Raw genomic sequence first — 22,029 nt, forward strand, 5'->3', positions numbered from 1 at the left:
GGTGATCCTAGCACCTGAGGGCAGAACCACCAATGTGGTCTACAGAGAGGTCCTTCGGTAGAGAGAAAAAAAAGTATGTATGTCTCACTTAATTTTTTACACTACAGTCCTCTACACTAGAATTCCTACAACAAATGTCATATTTCAAACTTCACATCATCAGTATTATATCAGTATTATAACTGAATTTACGGAACTTAAATACCGTAGCGAAGCACGGGTATCAGACTAGTAGGCTATAATGGAGCAGGAAAAATCAATATTATTTTTTTGCACAATCCTATTATGCTTTTCAGTATGATTTGTAAGCTGCCTTGAGTTACAGGGAAAAGTGGGATATAAATATTTGAATAAATAAGTAGCCTGGTCAAATTGATGACATTTAAGCAACTTCCTGTTTGTTAGGTTAGACAGGGTTCTGACAGTGATTGTTCCTCCTCTGTTATACTGAACCTGTAAATCTGTCATATTTCACAAGGAAAAAAAACCCCAAAGTAGACTGCAAGAGTTTTTTCTCCCCTAAGCGCTAGTATGTTTTCTAAGGCTCAGTGCAGGGCAACGGTCCAAGGCCACATCTACCAATATAGTGGAATGGGGCAGGTAGACCTGTTCTCCAAAGGCCAGGTCTACCAATATAGTGGAAAGGGGTGGGTAAACCTGCTCTCCAGAAGCCAGGTTTACCAATATAGTGCAAAGGGAACGGTAGACCTGTTATCTGGAGGCCAGATCTACCAATATAGTGGAAAGAGGAGGGTAGACCTGTTCTCCGGTGGCCTGGTGTACCCTGCCCCATAGAGGACATTTTCTGTAATGACTTGATTCTGTTTTCTCTTATAATGTTTAAATTATTCTTAATATATAGTTTAAATATAGTTTAAAAGAATTCATTCTGAGATTTTTACAAGGTTATGGAAATAATCTTCTAAGAAACTAATTTACGTGATAGTCAAATGTAGACTCGCTCACAACTTTAATGCTACTAGCTTTTTTTTTGCTCAAGAGGTAGAATTCTTGCTCACAACATTGTGGAGTTTAGAGGGAACATTTCTGGGGAGGCAATATGCAGTGAACCCTATCATGTTTAAGTTCCTGTGCTCCCTGTCTTGTTTATGCTTTTGCTGGTTTTTTTGATTGGCGTGATCCATCCCAGTATACTATCAGCTGTAGCAATACCCTCCTCTTAGTGATCTACCATCCAAGAGATTAATCAGATCCACATTCAGCTTCAACAATGATGCAGCATCAGGTGCTCTCAGAACATTAAGTGCGTTCTTATTACTATTCTTGAAGTGGAGTAATGGGGTCTTACAGCTGCCTACTTATGGAATTGTATACGTACAAATTTATTATAGAACACTACTACAAGCTATTTGTTTTTGGCTAACAGGTAAGTGAAGAAGATATGAGGAACTTGCTCTTTGGAGACTACATGAATCCTGACCTTGAAGGCGATGAAAGACTTTACATTGAAATTCCAAATGTGCAAGTGTTCAGTGATATCGTGGAGGTTTGCTTGGATGAATATAACCAAACTCATAAATCAAGAATGAACTTAGTAATTTTCAGGTGCATCAGTATATTTACATGATACTCTATTTTGGTGGTTATCCAGTTTGTTCCCAATTAGAGCAATAATTTTTGTTTGTTTCTTCAGAGATGGATTAATACTACTTATGTTCAGGGTGAATTGAGCAGCTGCCTTTATGCTATAGCACAGTTGCCCTGACTCTGGGCTTCAGGGGTTGATGGACAGGAAGCTGCTCATCTACCCCTGAACCTGAGTAGTATTATGCAGCGGGGCAGTATTTTTTCCTGTCTTTTTCTGTTTTTTTTTGGGGGGGGGTATTTGGAGCTAGGAAATGCATTTCTGACAGTATACATCATTCTAAATCTAATTTTACACACATGCATCATATCTCAAGATACTAAAAACTGTTATGGCTCTATCCCCTTGACAACTTATTCCATGGAGGAGAAGGAGATTTGCCTATTTAATCCTAATTTTTAGTACTCTTTTTAGCTTCAAAAGGATCAATCCTTTTAAAGTTTATAGTACTCTGTACTTCTAGGAGCTGCGGTGGCTCAAGTAGTTAAGACGCTGAACTGCAGGCTGTGGAAGATCAGTAGTTCAGCAGTTCGAGACCCGGGTGCCGCATGACGGAGTGAGCTCCCGTCTCTAGTTCCAGCTCCTGCTACTTCTAGGAATGGGTGGGGAATTTGGGCTGGAAACACATGCCATGAACTCCCCATCTAGGATCCTGAAGTTGTTACAAGGACTCAACATAGGCCAATTTCCCCTCTCTCTTTTGTTTATTTCCCACCCCTCTCCTTTAATTGATGCCTAAATGCCCACATTCTGTGTTTCCTGGAGGGCAGTGAATATGTTCAGGGTTCTCTATGTATGGCCCAGTTTTGTTGTCCTACTGATAGCATAGGACCATCAAGTTCATTATTACAAGGATTAATTAAGGATCGTTCTGATGCCCAGCCCTTGTAGCACACTCCAGTTCCACCCAGCCCTTCCTTCCTGCTCTCAGAGGGGGCTGAAGACACTGGCACACAGTGGCCATAGCCCAGACTGTCAGTGGTTCCATCCACTGCTGGAGTGGCTCCTGCATCAGCCAGCTGGCCAGGTGCAGCTATATCAGGACCATGGCCAAGCCCAACACCGAGCTGGTCAGTGGGCATGCAACTCCTGGTGAGAGAGACTTTGATGCAGTGATGCCGGCTCTCCAAAGGACCTGAGGGGAAAGGCTGCAAGACAGCCAGAGTGGGGTGTAGGAGAAGCCAGAGAAGGCAGCTCCAGATGGCACATGGGGAAGGGATAGGAGAAAGTCTGAAAGGAGCATGAAGGCAGAGCAGAGATTACACAGGCCATAAAAAAAGTAATGGGATTGAAGCTGGGAGAGGCTGGACCACAAAGGGGAAGTGATACCTTGTGTGGGTGCCTAGGATCACCCAAGAAGCAGTTGGTTTCTGCAAGGGAGGAGAAAGAGCATAACTAGGCAGTCACAGGTGCAGTAAACTACAGGACAACCACCCCATAAAGCCGGGTTCAAGGTGGAACAAGAGGAACGATGTGTTGTCTGTGGTCATGATGGAAGGTCAGTACAAATGTGGCTGTGATCACAGAGATGTATACAATTGTACTAGAAGACTTTGAGATGATCGCAAAATATATTTTATGGTTGGGATTTACTGTGGATGTGGTACATTTCACAAAGAGAAATACAGGGGAAAAGTTTTGAGTTTGCATAAATTCATATATAGATGCTTCAGTTTTTCATTATATATATATATATTTCTGTGATAGATATGTGCTGGAACATTTATCTCGCATATGTCGTGTGCTGAAGCAGTCAGGAGGTAATGCCTTACTTGTTGGAATGGGAGGAAGTGGCCGCCAGTCCCTGACTCGTTTGGCTACATCCATGGCAAAAATGAACATTTTCCAACCAGAAATCTCTAAAAGTTATGGAATGAATGAATGGAGGGAAGATCTAAAGGTAAAAATCAACATTGGTTGGCTTAGGCCAGAACTGATTATTTTTATATTGTTCAATGTCATCTTCTTCAGTGGCTATAATATTATAACTGTGCAATTTATCATTTTAAAGGAGATTTTTATGCCACTGCTCCAGAGTCCTTCTTGAGGTGGCTTACAATTTAAATGAGTAAAACCAAGTTACTGTATTCATTCTTACAAGAGGAATAGGTTTTTATTTATTTTATTAATCACATTTATACCCTGCCCTCCCTGCAATGCAAGCTCAGGGCGGCTCACAGTCAGTACATAAAATACAGTTTCTGATTCATATTCAAATATCCAGAGTATCTGAGTTCTAAACAAAGTGTATATAATTGGACATTCCACAAAATATATCTAGACATAGATAATAGGCTGTTAAATGTTGTGGGCTGTCTTACATTGTCATTGCAGTGAGGTTTCTGTGTATTACTTTTGTGTAATACTCTGTTTGACTTTGTCGCTAGAGTGTCCAAAGTTAGAAGTAAAGTTTTAAACCTTCATGCAACATCACAAGTAATTATTTTGTGTGAGTACAGGACCAATTCCCAATGATGCCAGCAATAATAGAAATTATAATAATAATGATGATGGTGGTGGGAATGATAGATCGATAATTATTATTGACTTTATTGTGAGATGGTTTAGCACCTCGGTGTTTAGTCATGCCGGCCACATGATCACGGAAACATCTTCGGACAGCGCTGGCTCTTCGGCTTTGAAACGGAGATGAGCACCGCAACCCTAGAGTCGGATTCGACTGGCTTTCGAGCAAGGGAAACCTTTACCTTAAATAGCCTTAGGAACAAAGGAGAAGGGGGGAACAAACACAACCCAAAATATACTAAGGATACCTCAAGTGTCAAGCTACAGCAAATATTTTATACAGCTTGATCCTTGAGGTGTAAATAGCCTTAGGGACATTTTCAGTTGAAAGGCTGTCTGTAAACAAATCAGGTAACTTACTAGATAATGTATATATAGTATGAGTTCAGGATGCTTTATGTAATTATTACACAAGAAAATTCAATAAAACTATATTTAAAGCATGGAATATGACATGGAACAATCAGAAATGCATGGGAAAGACCCTAACAGGCAGTAAGGCTTCTTGAAAGCATTTAGCATATCTCTCTCCCCCCCCCCTTCCCCTCTCTCCCCCTTTCTCCCCAGTTTTTAAAGATGAAGTTTTTTCCTCACTGAAGAATCCATCATAGCAAAATGGGATCCCCAAGCATAGAATTTTTGCCCAGTATTGCAGGTTAAAGTGTACGTGTTGAGGTTTTGCACTCTAGGTACTACGTGTAAAATTAAAAATTTAAATCCTTCCAATTTTGTTGTGGCTTTTAGACCCTTCTGAGGAGTGCAGGCATGAAGGGCTTGAAAACTGTGTTTCTAATCACAGACACACAAATTAAAGAAGAAGCCTTTTTGGAAGATGTTGACAGTGTGCTCAATACTGGTGAAGTACCAAATATTTTTGCAGCTGATGAAAAACAAGAAGTTATGGAGGTATCCCTATAAGAATTTTCTTTAAATGTAATAAGCACTTGCTTAACCACCTGCCAGTTTAGTACATTTTTATCCCACCCTTCCTACAAAGGGCTCAGGGCCATACTGGATGTGATGATAGCCACTTTTAAAGTGCCCAAACACCCTCCCATGGCTTCATGCTTTCCTTTTATTTTTATTTCCATTTCTTGACTTGTTCTAGTGTTAAAAAAAATCCTTCCATGACCTTTGAAACAGGCATAGAATGAATATTCATTTTATATTTAATATTACTATATTTTATGACCTTGGTTCAAGTTTACCATGGGACTCTCAGTGTAACAAGGTTGCTATGAAGTCACAGAATCTCTATCTCCAGCAGCTGTACAGAGTCATCCCCATTTGAGAAATCCACATGAACAACAGCAAACTTATGCCTCAGACTCTGCACTTTACCCATCCTCTTGGGTTGAATGTCTTTGTTAAGCCTGCTGATCAAATGTTCAGTAAATGGAGATTTATGAACATCAGTTTATTCGTTGGAGTGCATTTATTAATAAAGAGGATAATTCTGGTTTTATGTGGGATAAATCTTCTTCACTGGCTACTATGAGTAGATAGTAAATTTTAATTGAGCCTTGTTCTTATACTATTAAAAATCAGGAACAGACCAGAAAGATTTCTAATTCTGCTGTTCAGAATGAGGTTATGTACTCAAGATGTTGAGTGTCACAAACATCAAAAATATAACATAGAATATATATATATATATATAGCACTCATTTGGAAATATAATGGTGTCGTGCTCTGACATTCTATTTATTGGTTTAATTACTTTCCAGTATTATATTTTAGAACTGTGTAATTTATTAGAGTCCATTATCTTCTAGGGTGTTCGTGCAGTAGCCCAGGCAGGCAGTAAACATGAAGAGCTCAGTCCCTTAGCCTTATTTGCTTTCTTTGTCAATCGCTGCAAAGAAAATCTCCACGTTGTGGTTGCTTTCAGCCCGATTGGTGATGCTTTTCGCAACCGACTGAGACAGTTCCCATCACTTATCAACTGCTGTACTATTGACTGGTTCCAGGTTTGTAAGTGTAATTAAACAAATGGAAAACTTCATAGTTCATCAGTACATTCAGCAATACCTTCTAATCTTTATATTGTCTCTCTTATATATGGTACATTTTCTGCCAAATTGCAATAATTGTAAAAAAAAAACCATAGCCCCTTTCATAGTTTTGAGACAGTAAACAAGCTTTGAATGTGTGTGTGTGTGTGTGTGTGTGTGCATGTGGTTCTCCCCCCCCCCCTTTCCAAAGGTCTATATATATTTATGTCTATATACATATAGTGTTAGTTATGTCACAAGAGTGGAAAACCCATTATACAAATAGTGGATCTAAGTTTCAACTTTGCAACCATATGCCCCCCAATCAAACCCAAAGACTTTGGTTTCCTGGAAGCTGCTGTGCAGGTTATGGAAATAATGCTGTCAGGTCGCTAGTTGGTATCATTTATGGTCAGAACTACAATGCTATCTTTGAACCTCGGACTTACATAACACACACAACAAAAAGAATATGAAAAGTGGCACTGGACCTGTGTAGCACAGGCAAGCTTGATCTTGTCAGATCTCAGAAGCTAAGCAGGGCTGACCCCAGCGAGTACTTGGAAGGGTGACCTCCAAGGAATACCAGGGCTGGGATGCAGAGGCAGGGAAATATCAAGCCACCTCTCTGAAATGTCCTAGCTCTACTAGGGTCACCAGAAGTCACTGTGACTTCCAGGCATACAAGCACACACACACACAACACACACACAAAAATACCAGAAAAGAAAAGTGAATAATAAACAGTCACTAGAAAGAGGCATAATTTGAGTTTCCATGCTCACCAACATAGCAAAACCTTTCAGAGGGAAGAAAAGAAATAGGAAGTTGAATTTGAATTTGAATAATGACAATGTGCCCTGATCTGGATAGCCTAGGCTAGCATGAGCTCATCAGATCTTGAAAGCTAATCAGGGTCAGGCCTGGATAGTACCAAGTCCAGGATTTCTACACACAGGCAGGCAATGGCAAGCCACCTCTGGACATTTCTTGCCTTGAAAACTCCATGTGTTGCCATAAGTTGGCTGTGATTAGACAGCAAAGAAAATAAATAACTAAGGCTCCGGTCACACAGGCAGGAAACTGCGGGAGGGGGGAGCGTGACTGTTTGCCCCGGGGCAAACTAATGCGCGGTTAAGGGATCAGACCTCCCCTGGAGGTTCCGTGGAGGTCCCGTGGAGGTTCCGTGGGAAGGGAGAGGTGCTGAGCACAGGACGATCCTGCGCGCAACAAAGAAGCGCGCGGTGCGGCAAACGGGTGTGGGTTTTTTGTCGTGTACACCATAAATGTGCATGCTCCGTTGTGCGCATCCACGGAGACTTGGAAAAAAAAACCTTGTTTGCAAGGGGACATGGGCGGGCGCCGGATGCCACCGGAAATGCGATCAGACGCCCGCCCTTGCCCAGCAGTTTCCGGAAACTAGTACCTCCAAGGTACTAGTTTTTAGCAGCGCGGTTTCAGCGGGAAGCCTCGGTTGAGCCACGGAAGCACTACGCTTCCCAGATGTGCCGGTAAGATCGTGCCCGGAAACTCCGCCTGACTTCTGTCTCTCTAGCGTGGCTAATGTTCCGTGTGACCGCAGCCTAAGTGTGTCAGATGTAATAGCTTGTAATATGAACTGTGACTTCTCCCTTACCTAAATGCCTATAGCAGATTTAATGAAGAGCCACTAGTAAGGACAGAGTCAAAAATTGTATTTCATTAATATTGGATGGGGGATCTCCAGTGAAGTTCATATTTTTTCTGTTTTCAGCCTTGGCCTGATGATGCTCTTGAACGTGTGGCTATTAAGTTTTTGGAAAGGCTTAAGCTCACAGACAATGAGCGGCAGGAAGTTGTTCCTATCTGCAAACACTTCCATACTTCTGTGTTGACACTTTCTGCAAGGTTGTATTTCTGTACACATTTTTGAAACAGACTAATATAATATGTAGGACTCTCAAAAGGAAGAGGTTAGGGTGCAAAATAAGCTGGGGCCGGCCCTGCATGTTGCTACGCACTTCTTGCTTCCTCGAGGAGTGAAAAGTTCCAGAGACAGTGTAGCCTGTGTTTGTTTTATTTGAAGGAGAGAATGCTGGAGACTTATGTCTCCTTTGCTTAATTTGCAAATGTATGGGTAGAGTAGAAGGGACACTCCTACATGGCAGCATCTCTGGTATGCCACCTCAGGTCTCCAGAGAGGATGTTCCTGCACTCCAAGGAGTTTTACATTCAGCCAGTTCACAGCTTTTCTCCCTCAGTGTCTCTCTTTCTGTCCAGGCTCCAGGCCTGCTATAACCATAAATTCTAGACCCATTCACAGTAATTACACAGCAATTTCCCAACAATGGCTAGAATCCAAAGTACCAGTAAGAGACTGAAGCTTGTGAAACTGGGCTTTTCTGCCTTCTTCCCACTGCAGCCCTAATTGAAATTCTGCTCCTGGGACCCATACAGCCCTCATAAACAGCAGGGGCGGGGGTTGAACTGGGAGCCTGCTACATGGGGCAGGAATAGGCAAAAATTACCCTTCCTCTGTCAACAGAAGTGCTGCTTTGTGTGTATAGGGACACTGGTAGTACACTGCCATTGCAGTGGTAGGAAAACATCTTTGAAGCCAACCCAAGGTGCCCTGGATTTTAGGAGTAAATACATTGTTTATTGCAGCCTCATTGTTAATCCTCAGCTCCACTAAAGTGAACCAATAGATGTTAAGTCATTTTAGCTGCATGGAATCTAAAGGGCTACATGTTAGACCTTTAGTTGCCATCAAATGTTTAATGTTTAATTCTATGTTTGGGAGAGGTGAACTTGAAGTGGAATAACAAAGTTTGAGTCCAGCACATGAAAGCTTATACCTTGAACAAAACTTTGTTGGTCTTACAGGTGGCACTGGACTCAAACTTTGTTCTCCCGCTTCAGGTCAACACGGCTACCCACCTAAATCTGTCTTAAAGTGGCATGTCAGAGTGAGGAGCTGAACCTTTCCTCTGCCTGCCACTTTTCACATATTACCAAACCATATGCCCCCCGACCATTTTTCTCTTGAGGCTTCAGGACCACAAATAAGTCCAAGTAGGAGAAAAAACAGTTGCTAAGAGACAGTTGCTGGACATGACGCAGGGGAAAGATTCAGTGTATCTTTCCCACACACTCCTTGTGGTTAACATTTTTTGAAAAAGAAGGAAGACTTCAGGACTGGGCACCATAAATGGGTAATAACTGTACACTTAATCCTCTACATTGGTTGTCCGGGGAAGCTCTTAGTGACATGGGTGTCTTGGAACATTAGAATAATATTCAGCTAAAACAAGAGATCTTGTCATTGAACAAATGGATCCTTTCTTTTGAATGTCCATTGTATCTAAAGATTATTTTCTCATGCCACAGATATTTGGAAATGTTGGGACGGCATAATTATGTCACCCCTACTTCATATCTTGAACTCATTGCTTCTTTCCAACAACTTTTGACTTCAAAACGAGACAATGTGATGAGGGCCAAAAAACGATATACTAATGGTTTAGACAAACTAGCTTTTGCTGAATCTCAGGTAAGTTAATTGTAAAAGTACAGCCTCAGCATCTGTGGCCTGTGAGATCTGTTTACCAGCTCCCTTCAGCAGTCTTAAGTTTTTTATGAATTTGCTTCTGTATGTTCAGTATTTAGTGACAAGAACGTATCATTTAAGAACTAATGTTGTAGGGGTCTTAAAGAAGGATATAATTAATTAAAATACTCATGCAAATTCTGAGAACGCATAACTTATTGGCATATATAAATGTCATTTTCTCTATTTCATTTTGCAATATTGTAAACAACTGGTGTACAACTGCTGTTGGTTTTAGGTTGGTGAAATGAAAAAAGAACTGGTTGATTTGCAGCCTAAACTGGAGCAGGCTAAAGTGGACAATGCAACTATGATGAAGGTAAAGTTTCTGCTCTTAAAAATGTACATAGTTCTGCAGTGCACCAGCTTGCTCAAATGGTACTGCAGTAGCTTATACCGGCATGCTATACAAGGCAAGTAGGAAAGTCCAATATGCTGTGCTTCGGGTCTGTTGCAGTAACAATTTTTCAGTGGACAAGCCATATCATTATTTATATGTGTGTGCCCACACACACACCAGTTTTAACTGGAACCATTTCCCTTCACAAAAATAAATGCTTCAGTGTCAGCTGTAATTAAATCTTCCTCATATAAGCCTATCCAAATCATCTTTTGCCTTCTCAGCATATCTCATTCATTTTTTGTATCTCATATCCCACTCCAATAGTTTTTCCCTATCAGGCCTATACTGTGTGGCCAGAACTCCCCCCATCAGTTGGGATCAAAGCCTGCCCTAGCATTGCCAGCCTTCAGGTGGTGGCTGGAGAACTCCTGGAATTACAACGGATCTCCAGGTGACAGAGCTCAGTTCCCCTAGAGAAAATGGACTCTACAGCTTTATGCCCCATTGTAGTCCCTCCATAAACTGCACCCTCCTTAGGCTCTATCCCCCAAATCTCCAGGTATTTCCCAACTTGGAGGTGGCAAACCTAGCCAGACCACAGGTTGAGTGTGGCTGAATTTCAAATGGGGGAGGGGGCAGTTATTCAAGCACCGTTATTACCTTGCACCTTGCTCCAAGGCTTACCTTGTGCTTAATGGAGATAATTTCAGAAGGTAGCCATTTTGGTCTGCAGTAGAAGAGCTAGGTTCAAGTCCAGTAGCACCTTAGAGATCAACAAGTTTTTGGGGGTAGAAACTTTCAAGAGTGAAAGCTCCCTTCATCAGGTATCATGAAAGCTTACACCCTGAAATTTTTCTTGGTCTCCAAGGTGCTGTTGGACTCCAGTCTAGCTCTGTGCTTAATGGGCTTAATGGGCATGGCTGGAGTTTGTTGGGTGTGGTCCTGGCAATAATTTCAGCTCTTTTCAAACCTGTCTTTTCTCTTTTCTCTTAATAAATGAATGAGTAAAATCTGCTGGAAGTATATTAGACTCTATGACTATGTTCTTTGTATTTCTATTAGGTCATAGAGAGAGAGTCTGCAGAAGTAGAGGCCAAAAGCAAAACGGTAAAAGTGGATGAAGAGCTTGCTACAGAAAAAGCAGCAGAAGCCCAGGCACTAAAGAATGAATGTGAGAGTGACCTTGCAGAGGCAATTCCAGCCCTAGAGGCAGCTCTCTCTGCACTGGACACTCTGAAGGCAAGTTAAATCAATGTCATCGGAACACATAAAAACAAGGATAAGACAGAGCATAGCCAGAAACACAGGAGAAATAAGCAGGGGTCTTTTCGTAGAAAAAGAGGTGCAGGAGCTCATTAGCATAACTCATTAGCATATGCCACACACCCTGACATCACTGGAAGTGTCAGAAGGCCACAGCCCCTGATATCACCAGAAGTGTGTCAGAAGGCAACACCCACCGCTCCGGCTCCACTGGACTGTTTTGGATTGCTAGCGGGGGGGGGGAGATCTGCCCTCACAAAGGAGGGAGAGCTTGTACCTGAGTAAAACTTGGTCTTAAAGGTGTCACTGGACTGTTTTGGTTTACTGGCTATGGAGGGGGGGGGGGATGAGCAGATCTGCTCTCACAGAGAAGCCAGAGGTGGTACCTGAATAAAACTTGGTCTTAAAGGTGCCACTGGATTCTTTTAAACACACACGGGGCCCAAGCATCATTTCTGTGAGCTTGGTACAAACATAATAGTTAACACCCCTTGCATCAAGGAAAGGCCTATTGTGCTGGAGGAGGGTGATATCATGTAAAGGATCCAGCCCTATCCATCTGCCCAGTACCACCTGCTCCTACTGACGGTGGCCCACCAAGGTCTCATACAGAAAGGCTTTCAAATTTTCATCTCTGCTGTTTTGATCTAGAAATATACTCAAGTACATGTCACAAACAATGAGTTGGAAACCAAGAATCATGAGCCAATTTCTGCCTGCCAGGAAGCTCACCTTTCCTGCCTGCCCTTGCCTTTGGGAGCTGGCTCCACCCTACCTGAAAAGTTGCTCCTGGGAGCTAGAAGATGGCACAGGGCTACAGCTCAAGCCACAGGGCTACAGCTCAAGCGGGAAGTCTGTAGAAATTGCACAAGCTGAAGTGTTTTCCTCTTATGCAAGGGCACCTTTGAATCTTCCCCTGGTTGTTTTGAACATGCTAAGATTCCAACTGTTTGTATAATAACTAAAGTCTAAAAATTTATTTATATATATTTATAGCACCATAGGGATGGTTAGCACATGTGTGTGTGTGTGTGTGAGAGAGAGAGAGAGAGACAGACAGACACACAGATAGACAGAGAGAGAGAGACAGAGGAAGAGACAAGGGGCTGTTCTTTGCAGTAAAAGCCAGAAGCCTCCTTTAAATAAAATCTAGCTCTGAGCCTCTGGCCTAAGACAATTGCAGATCTGCTTTCCCGATATCAATGTCAGTAGCAACAAATCAATCATTTGGCACCCAGATATGTAGAAGCTATGAAATAGCTGACTGATATTGCCTCTTTATTTCTGGCACCATGGTCAAAGGATAGTCTGTGTAATCGTTTAAGTAGGATCAACTTTTGTGGAGCATTTCTAGGCTAGATGTTACAACAGAAAGATTAGAAGAGCACAGCAGATCTGATAGTTCTGAATAGATTACTGGGCAGGCCACAGTATGTATGAGCCGGAGGCTAAAAAACTTAGCTGGCTTGCACTTAGAGGAAACACTGGACAAAACCAGGGGCCATCAGAAGGTCCACCAGCAGGGCCAGAGCTCCAGGAGCCTTCCCACTCTTGCCCCCCAAACACCAAGAAGACACAGCATCACTGCCCCAGACATAAGAACATAAGAGAAGCCATGTTGGATCAGGCCAGTGGCCCATCCAATCCAACACTGTGTCACACATCGGCCAAAAATACCAGGTGCCCTCAGGAGGTCCACCAGCAGGGCCTGAACCACAGAAGCCCTCCCACTCTTGCCCCCCAAGCACCAAGAATGCAGAGCATTACTGCGTGGCCCGAACAAGACGGGGACGGGGGCCTCATCCAGGCCGCTCCAGGTGGCCAGAATGAGGCGGGGACGGGGGCCTTGTCTGGGCCGCTCCAGGCGACCAGAACGAGGTGGGGACGGGGGGCCTCATCCAGGCCAATCCAGGTGGCCAGAACGAGGCGGGAACGGGGGCCTCGTCTGGGCTGCTTCAGGTGACCTGAACAAGATGGGGACGGGGCCTCGAGCTTTCCTGGGGCAGAGAGGCCTTGCCTAGGCCTTGCCTGGGCCGTGTGGAGCGGCCGAAGGCAGTCAGGGATAGGGTGGGGAGGAAGCCGGGGATGGGGCGGGGAGAAAGCCTACTCACCATCCTGCTTCTTCCCCCTTCTGCGACCAAATGACGACTGGAAGGAGAGGGCGACTGGAAGCAGGGGGCAGGGCTGCATCAGGTGCCCGCCCCCCGGACGCCTTACTCCCGGAGCACCGCTTCGGGGCGCTCCGGCCCCATCAGAGGCCTGGAAATAAGCATTATTTTGATGATTCATGGATGGGTGGAAGGAGCTGTAAGGAAGGGAGAGAAGAAGAGAGGAGGGGACTTGGAACATTAGTGTGAGAGCAGCAGTTCTACAGTGAAAAAAATTCAGTGCGTGTCGAGTTATATAAAATAACTCACCACCATTTTCAGTAGTACAAATTGTATTATAAATCAATATATTTTGTTTTAGCCTGCAGATATTACAATTGTGAAATCAATGAAGAATCCACCTTCTGGTGTTAAACTTGTCATGGCTGCCATCTGTGTCATGAAGGATATAAAACCTGAAAAAGTCGCAGATCCTGCAGGAATTGGAGGCAAGGTAAAATAGATAGTGATTTTTATGTGATATCTTTCTGTTTGCAAAGGCTATTCTAATCAAATAGGAAACATAAAAGTCAAAGGCTTAATAAAACAATATTTTGACCAAACATGGCAGAGATGCATGCAGTGAAAGGGGATCCATACTGATAGCTTTATCTTCTATCACAGTGTGGAAAACTGCCCATAGAGACGGAATTGGATTCTTAATAGGAGTATCCTTCAATAAGTTAATGATGTTGTTCCACACACTATAGCAAAAATCTATAGGAAACTTTAAGATGGGGCTTGTGCAAAATTCCTGTTCTCCATTCAGAGAATAAGGTGAATGCTGCCTTAACTACAACCATTTTTATAGCCCAATCTCACTAGATCTGGGAGGCTAAACAGGGTCGTCCCTGGTCAGCGTTTGGATGGGAGACCTCCAGGGAAGCTCAGGGTTGCTCTGCAGAGACAGGCAATGGCAAACCACCTCTGAATGTCTCTTACCTTAAAAACCCCACAGGGTCGCCATGCTACTGCTGCTACTTGGCAGCAAAAAGGGAAAAAAAATATGGGTTTTCAGTTAATTTAATTTTCCATCTGCCTCTTGTTTTGGTAAGGTGGCAGTGTTTTCAAACACCTTTCGTGATATAATCTGATGTTACATCTCAGTTTTAAAGATTAGTCTATTTATCTGATATGATTGGCTACAGTGCATATGTTGTCCCTAGTTCTAAAGATGCATTTGTTAGAGCTGCAATTTATGTGATTGTTATTTTTTTTGGCCATCGAATTGCAGCTGACTTACAGCTACCCCCATAGGGTTTTCAGGGCAAGAGACATTCTGAAGTGGTTTGCCATTGTGTATCTCTGCGTAGCAACCCTAGATTTCCTTGAGTGTCTCCCATCCAAAGTTCTAACTAGGGCTGCACCTATTTATCTTCTGAGATCAAATGAGAACAGGTTAGTCTGTGCTATCCAGGTCAGGGCATTTATGCAATAGGGCTTTGATAATCTGGGGAAAGCAAGCTTTGTATTAGAACATTGCAGGTAGAATAAGCATATAAATAATATATAGATAATCAATGATAAATACTTTGTTCTCTACATGTTCTCTTCTGGTGCTTTTATCAACAGTTAATATGTTCAGTTTGACAACTTTCTTTACAGATTTTGGACTATTGGGGGCCTAGCAAAAAAGTTTTGGGTGAAATGAATTTTCTAAAAGATCTGAGAGAGTATGACAAGGACAACATTCCAGTAAGTTTTTGTTGTCTTATAATAAATTATTATAATAGATTGTAATGATACTTACAGTTCAGAATGGAATAATTTTATCATTCTGTGTTTGATTTCTTTCTACAATGAACTGTTAAAGAGATAATGTTTCTATGACATTTGCTCCAGAAATGCATAATTTCTTCTTAAATGGGATTGCCCCATCACAGCATATAATGTTAATACAAGGGCTGGGACAAAATTTATTGTTTTCGGGTATTTAACCTGTCACACACACACACACACCCGCCCCTGGCTGCTGATTCTCCTCTGTAACTGCTTACCAGGCCATTTTAAAATATTCCCCCCCCCCCCAGCTGGGTTCTAATATTGGAAGCATGCCCAGCTTTGGGGGGGGGGGCATTTCAGGGAGGCCTGTTCAGGGGAGAACCAATAAAGACAGACATTGTTAAGTATCTTTCCCTCCCACCAGCAGATTTGCCCTTGCAGGTGTACCCCTGCATATCCGTTTTCTCATCGAGCACAGGCTTGGCAACTATATATAAACACAATTTTCAAATATACATAATATATTTTCACACAGGTTTCAGTCATGCAGAAGATTCGTTCTGAATATCTAACTAATCCTGAGTTCGATCCACCCAAAGTGGCTAAGGCATCCTCAGCAGCAGAAGGCCTGTGTAAATGGATTATGGCAATGGAAGTGTATGACAGAGTTGCAAAGGTGGGATTGTGTACCTTCTTGCCTCTCTGCTTGGAAAATACTAATTCCACAAAGCCCCATTAGACGAAGACTGTCACAATGGGATCTGGCTTAGCATTTTGTTTCCAACAGCACCCGGCCAGATGTATATGGAAAGCTCACAAGCAGAACATGGAGGCAGTAGCCCTTCTGTTGCTTGTCCCCAGCTTTGGCAATCTGCAGCATACTGCCTCTGAATATGCAGGTTCCATATAGCTGCCAGAGTGAATAGCCATTTGCCCCCCCAGTCGGAACAACGAGACGGACAACAGTTTGGATCAAACAAGGGCCACTTTATTAACTACATAACAGTTTATTAACCAAAAACGGCAAGGGAGCATTTTCTACGTAGCGGAACAGACAAGGCAGGTGTCAGGATGACCAGCCTCCTTGTCTAATATGTGGGCGAGCCACCAACCCCGGTCTTGAGCCATTAATCTGGCTTGCGACCAGCAGCCCAGCCACTGGTAGCCTTCCAGGAGCGCCTACCCCTGAAACCATACAGCTTGCAGAGAGGAGCTTACCCAAGAGGTTCACATAGGGAATAATCATTCACTGCCCTGGGCCTTAATAACCCACAGGCCATTCCTGAAGACCCCCCAGTTCAAATCAGCCCCTGGCCACCATTGCCTTCAGTGGTGGCCGGGAGCTCCCTTATCTTGGAACTTTGCCCAGACAATTTGAAAGTCATCTGCTAACACTAGAATGTGTTGAAGATATCTAAAAGAAACCAGGCACTGAGCTTGTCTTATTGCAGCCAGTACTTGGATGGGAGCTGAGCTCAGAATACCACAGAGAGTGTTCTGAAGGAGGGATAGACATATGGCAGATATAAACTGAAACAAGCAGATATTTCCCCCCTTCATATTTGCTCTTCTTGTCATTTGGACTTGAATAGGAGCAGCACTTAATATAGTATTATGTTCCATTGGAACTTTTCACTTCAAGTCTCTGAAAGACATTTTATCATTAAATTGTGTACTGCAGCTGAACTTCATTTTGTAGACTTCATTTTATAGACATTTTATATATTTTTTTCTTTAGCCATTTAGTGATCAGTGATGTTTAAATTGTAATTGACTAGGTTGTTGCTCCTAAGAAAGCCCGCTTAGCAGAGGCACAGCAGTCTTTAGCACAGACTATGGCCTTACTAAATCAAAAGAGAGCTGAACTTCAAGCTGTTGAAGATCGTTTGGAAGCTTTGCAGCAAACCTTTGAAGAAAAAACGGAAGAAAAAGCTCGCCTAGAATTTCAGGTGGATTTATGTGCTAAAAAGCTAGAAAGAGCAGAAAAGCTGATTGGAGGGCTTGGTGGAGAAAAATCAAGGTCAGAGAAAAATACTTTGCATTCATTATACTATTTATTGAATATTTACCACCAATATTATTAAATTACATAATCTTGCAGTTTTTCGCTTTCAAGTTAAAATGTCTGAAACAAAACACCAAATATTTATAATTCTTATAAGGAATGTTACATAATGACATCTCTCTATATATTATAAAGCTAATTTGGGGTGACCACACTCGATGCGCTCCCTCAGCCATAGGCTGAGGCAGCTGCCACTCACGCCGGGGATGCTGGCCCCTGTCCACACAGGCAGCGCCAGAGTGAAGTGCCCTGTGATTCGAAGAGAGCTGCTTTGGTGTGGCCATGCTCAATGCACTCCCTCAGCCGCAGCCTGAGCCAACCGCCACTCACACAGGGGACGCCTGCCCACAGATGTGGCGCCAGGGCGAACATGCCCCGCAATTCAAAGACACCATGGTAAGGTCTTGCCCTAACCCAAGCAGCCGCCATGTCCATCCTCTCCTGAGCGCCCATAGCCAGCTGGGCTGCGTGTGGCCCAGGGCCCATGGCCTGAGCCTGCTGCCACCTCCCAAGCCTGAACGCATGTCGCCGCCCGGCCTCCATGCGATCTGATGACGGGCAGCCCAGCTGCTCCAGTGGGGGGGGGGCTCACCCAAATCCTGCCACCATCACTGTTCTCACCTGAACCCGGCTACAGGCTCCCAGCTGCCCTGCACTCGGACAGCGGCCGCGCCGCCCACTTCAGCGTGCAGGGGATGCCTGCGGCCGCGCCTGATCCTGCTACCACTGCCAACGACTACATGCAGCTGGCTGGCCTCTCACTGGGCGGGGGCCAGCACACCACTGGCCCCAAGGCTGCTGGAGGTCACCCAGCCACTCCCTCACCCCCCGACTCCGGGGGGGGTCACGTGGGGGGAGAGATCGGGAGACTGGGGGTGCCTCCATCGCACCGTGCTAGGGGATGTTGTCTTCCTCCACAATGGGCTTTGCTCCTAGTTAAGGCATAGATTCTTTTGGCTTATAATTCTGAAAAGAATGATAATAGCAAAAAAGTGATGCAAAATCTTCATCGTGAGATTATGATTAAGCTACAATGTTTTTACAAAAATATGGTGTAAGATGGCAATAAATCCCATTCAAAATACTGCATTATGTCCCTCCAATTGGGACTGATAATTTATACAGTCAAAACTTTAAAGTTTACATATAAAGGTATCATATCCACCATTGAAAAGTACAGGTCTCGACATACAGTTTTTTCTTTTGTTTTTTCAGGCCACAGTTTTGAAGGTCTGGAGTATCAACTTGGTTTGATAAATTAGTCGGTTGGCACTTATGAACACATTTATTGCCTTTCCATCTTTAAAACAGGTTTTCAAAGTGTTGCTGAAACTTTTGGAGTATTTTACAAATTCTTTCTTTTTGTGCTCAAGTGCCCTCCAGTTCTGGTATTGATATTTCTTGAAGACGTTATTTACTGTGTCAAGAAGTTCCTTTATTGCACTGGCAATGTCCTTGATTGTCTGAAGAAACCTCACTCTGTCATTGATCTTGTCTGGAATCTTACTGAGGATCTGTTTAAGTGCTCGTGCCTTTTCATTTAGATCTTGGAATTCTGGTTCTGGCCTTTCAATCATATATTCTACATCATCAGCTGCCATGCACAGAAGAGACTCAGTAAAATTAACTTCAATACTTTTTTTCTCCAATTATAGCAAGCAAAATGTTTTTCAACATTGCTTGTATGTGAATATCTAAAACCCATATGGTACAATATATACACAGACGTTTTAAAGTGAATAAGTGTTATGCTTGTATGAAATGTGCAAAAACATAAGCAAGATTTTAATTTTTATATTACATATTTAGATATTTATATGGCGCTTTTCTACTTTTCTTCATTTTATCATCACAACCTGTGTGGTAAGATAGTTTGAGAAAGAATGGCTGGCCCAAGGATACCCAGTGAGCTTCCATAGTAAAATAAGGATTTGAACTTGGATCTCTTGAATCCTGGTTTGATGCTTAGACATGATTTCCTAATAGTATGATTTCTAATTCTGATTTAACAATTCCCATGTGATGAACAACAACTAATGGTGATGAAGTAGTAATAGGTGTTCAATTTTGTGCTTTCCTATAGATGGTCTCATGCTGCAGATGATCTTCAAAACACTTACGATAACCTGACAGGAGATGTCTTGGTATCAGCAGGAGTAATAGCTTACCTTGGTGCTTTCACAGCTGCCTTTCGACAAACATGTACTAAGGACTGGAGCCAACTATGTAAGGTGGGTTTATGAAGAAGAAGAAGAGGAAGAGAGTTTGGATTTTTACCCCGCACTTCACTACCAAAGGAGTCTCAGAGCGGCTTACAGTCTCCTTTCCCTTCCCCTCCCCACCACAGACACCCTGCCTAGCTGTTAGATTTGCATCAAAAGCACTGCTCTGTGTGCCCCACCTTCAGAAGAAGAGTGAATTGTGGCCAGAGATGATAATTTTGTGTAACAAAACTCATAGAAAAAGACCCAGCCCTCATTACTCTGAGAGAGTGAGGCTGAGAGAGCTGTGAGAGAATAGCTCTGAGAGAGCCAAGACTTACCCAAGGTCACACCAGCAGCTGCATGAGGAGGAATGGGGAATCAAACCCAGTCCTCCCAGATTAGAGTCCGAACGCCTAACCACTACAGAGAATCAGATGACTTTTTTTTGTTTTGGGGGGGGGGGGGTTGAGAGATTTTTTTATTGCTGCAAAACATACAACGTCTTCTGCCATTTCTTATCTATATGAACGGAAAACATTAAAATGGCTCCAGTCAATGCTGAAAGTGACAAACATTATTATTATGATAACCTATTTGTTATCGTTAACATACAAGATATTGGAAATAGGGTCTGAACATCTGTCTCCATTCTGTCTTCTAGTTTAGCTGCCAATACATCAATAGAAATGCTAAGGCAAATCTTTGCACGGAATATATTTGATTTCTGGACAGGAGCAAACAGCATTGTCACTGGGTGTGGGCTTAGATCTAAAGATATGAACATAAGAAATGCCAATGTTGGATCAGGCCAATGACCTATCCAGTCCAACACTCTGTCACACTCTTCTTCATAGGGAAAGTGTTCCATCCCTTTTATCATTCTAGTTGCCCTTTTCTACACTTTTCGCAATGCTATAATATCATTTTTGAGGTGTGGTGACCAGAACTGTACACGGTATTCCAAATGAGGTCACACCATCGATTTATACTGGGGCATTATGATACTGGCTGATTTGTTTTCAATCCCCTTCCTAATAATCCCGAACATAGCGTGGGCCTTTTTTATTGCAGTCGCACACTGTCTGAACATTTTCATTGAGTTATCTACTACGACTCCAACATCTCTCTCTTGGTCAGTCTCTGCCAGTTCAGACCCCATCAATGTGTATTTATAGTTAGGATTTTTGGCCCCAATGTGCATCACTTTGCACTTGGCCACACTGAACCCCATTTGCCACGTTGATGCCCACTCGCCCCTCCTCAACAGATCCCTTTGGAGTACCTCACAATCCTCCCTGGTTTTCACCACCCTGAACAATTTCGTGTCATCTGCAGATTTAGCCACTTCACTGCTTACTCCCAACTCCAAATCATTAATGAACAATTTAAAAAGCATCGGACCCAGTACTGATCCCTGTGGTACCCCACTGCTTACCACCCTCCACTGAGAAAATTGTCCATTTATACTCTCTGTTTCCTATTAATTAGCCAGTTTTTGATCCACAAAAGGACTTGTCCTTTTATCCCATGACTATTAAGCTTACTTAGGAGCTTTTGATGAGGAACTTTATCAAAAGCTTTCTGGAAGACAAGGTAAAGAACATCTATTGGGTCCCCCCTGTCCACATGTTTTTACACTCCATCAAAAAACACTAACAGGTTAGTGAGACAAGATCTTCCCTTATAGAACGCATGCTAAGTCTGCCTCAATGTGCCTACTAATTCTTTCCTTAGTAACAGTTTCCACCAACTTACCCGGTATGGACATCAGACTGACTGTCCTGTAATTTCCCGGATCTCCTCTTTTAAAAGATGGGAGTGACATTAGCTACCTTCCAGTTCTCAGGAATGGGGGCAGATTTTAATGAAAGATTACATATCTTTGTCAGGAGATCCACAAGTTCACATTTGAGTTCTTTCAGAACTCTTGGATGTATGCTATCCGGGTCTGGGGATTTATTAGTTTTTAAGTTGTCTATCAGTCGTAGGACCTCCTGTCTCATCACCTCAATCTGACTCAGGTCTTTCAACACCTCTCCCGAAATCAGTAGTTCTGGAGTGGGCAAGCACTTCTCATCTTCCACAGTGAAGACAGAGGCAAAAAATGCATTCAGCTTCTCAGCCATTTCCCTATCATCCTTCAGTACTCCTTTTACCCCTTGGTCATCCAAGGGCCCCATTGCCTCTCTGGCTGATTTCCTGCTTCTAATGTATTTGAAGAAAGTTTTATTGTTGGTCTTTATGTTTTGTGCTATATGCTCCTCATATTCCCTTTTTACCTGCCTAATCACAGACTTACATTTTATTTGCCACAGCCTATGTTCCCTTTTATCAACCTCACTGAGACTAGCTTTCCACCCCTTAAAGGAATCCTTCTTACCTTTTACAGCTTCCATTACTTTGTTAGTTAACCATGCAGACTTTTTCCTATACCTATTTGTGCCTTTCCTAACCTGCGGTATATATTTTTTCTGAGCCTCTAGGATTGTAGTTTTAAATAGTCTCCAAGCTTCCCCAATGGTTTTGACCCTTTCTACTTTTCCTTTCAGTTTCTTCCTCACATGTCCCCT

General features: G+C 42.9%; 1 protein-coding gene and 1 pseudogene across 1 annotated transcript in view; one reads left to right on the forward strand and one right to left on the reverse strand.

Annotated features, from left to right (window-relative positions):
• Window positions 1-22,029, forward strand: part of DNAH12 (dynein, axonemal, heavy chain 12) — a gene marked incomplete at its 5' end in the record, with an annotated part of 84,400 nt that overhangs the window by 27,448 nt on the left and 34,923 nt on the right. The window contains 13 exons of the mRNA XM_015407751.1: window positions 1,388-1,566; window positions 3,314-3,506; window positions 4,877-5,038; window positions 5,908-6,102; window positions 7,880-8,013; window positions 9,496-9,658; window positions 9,954-10,034; window positions 11,121-11,297; window positions 13,791-13,922; window positions 15,074-15,163; window positions 15,726-15,866; window positions 16,969-17,210; window positions 19,339-19,486. Coding sequence (XP_015263237.1) covers window positions 1,388-1,566; window positions 3,314-3,506; window positions 4,877-5,038; window positions 5,908-6,102; window positions 7,880-8,013; window positions 9,496-9,658; window positions 9,954-10,034; window positions 11,121-11,297; window positions 13,791-13,922; window positions 15,074-15,163; window positions 15,726-15,866; window positions 16,969-17,210; window positions 19,339-19,486 — 2,037 coding nt within the window. The remainder of the gene's footprint in view (window positions 1-1,387; window positions 1,567-3,313; window positions 3,507-4,876; window positions 5,039-5,907; window positions 6,103-7,879; window positions 8,014-9,495; window positions 9,659-9,953; window positions 10,035-11,120; window positions 11,298-13,790; window positions 13,923-15,073; window positions 15,164-15,725; window positions 15,867-16,968; window positions 17,211-19,338; window positions 19,487-22,029) is intronic.
• On the reverse strand, window positions 18,467-19,228 carry LOC107107449 (annotated as a pseudogene).

Source organism: Gekko japonicus, unplaced genomic scaffold (assembly GCF_001447785.1).
Source record: "Gekko japonicus isolate JY-2015 unplaced genomic scaffold, Gekko_japonicus_V1.1 scaffold2220, whole genome shotgun sequence".
In the NCBI taxonomy this organism is placed as follows: domain Eukaryota; kingdom Metazoa; phylum Chordata; class Lepidosauria; order Squamata; family Gekkonidae; genus Gekko; species Gekko japonicus.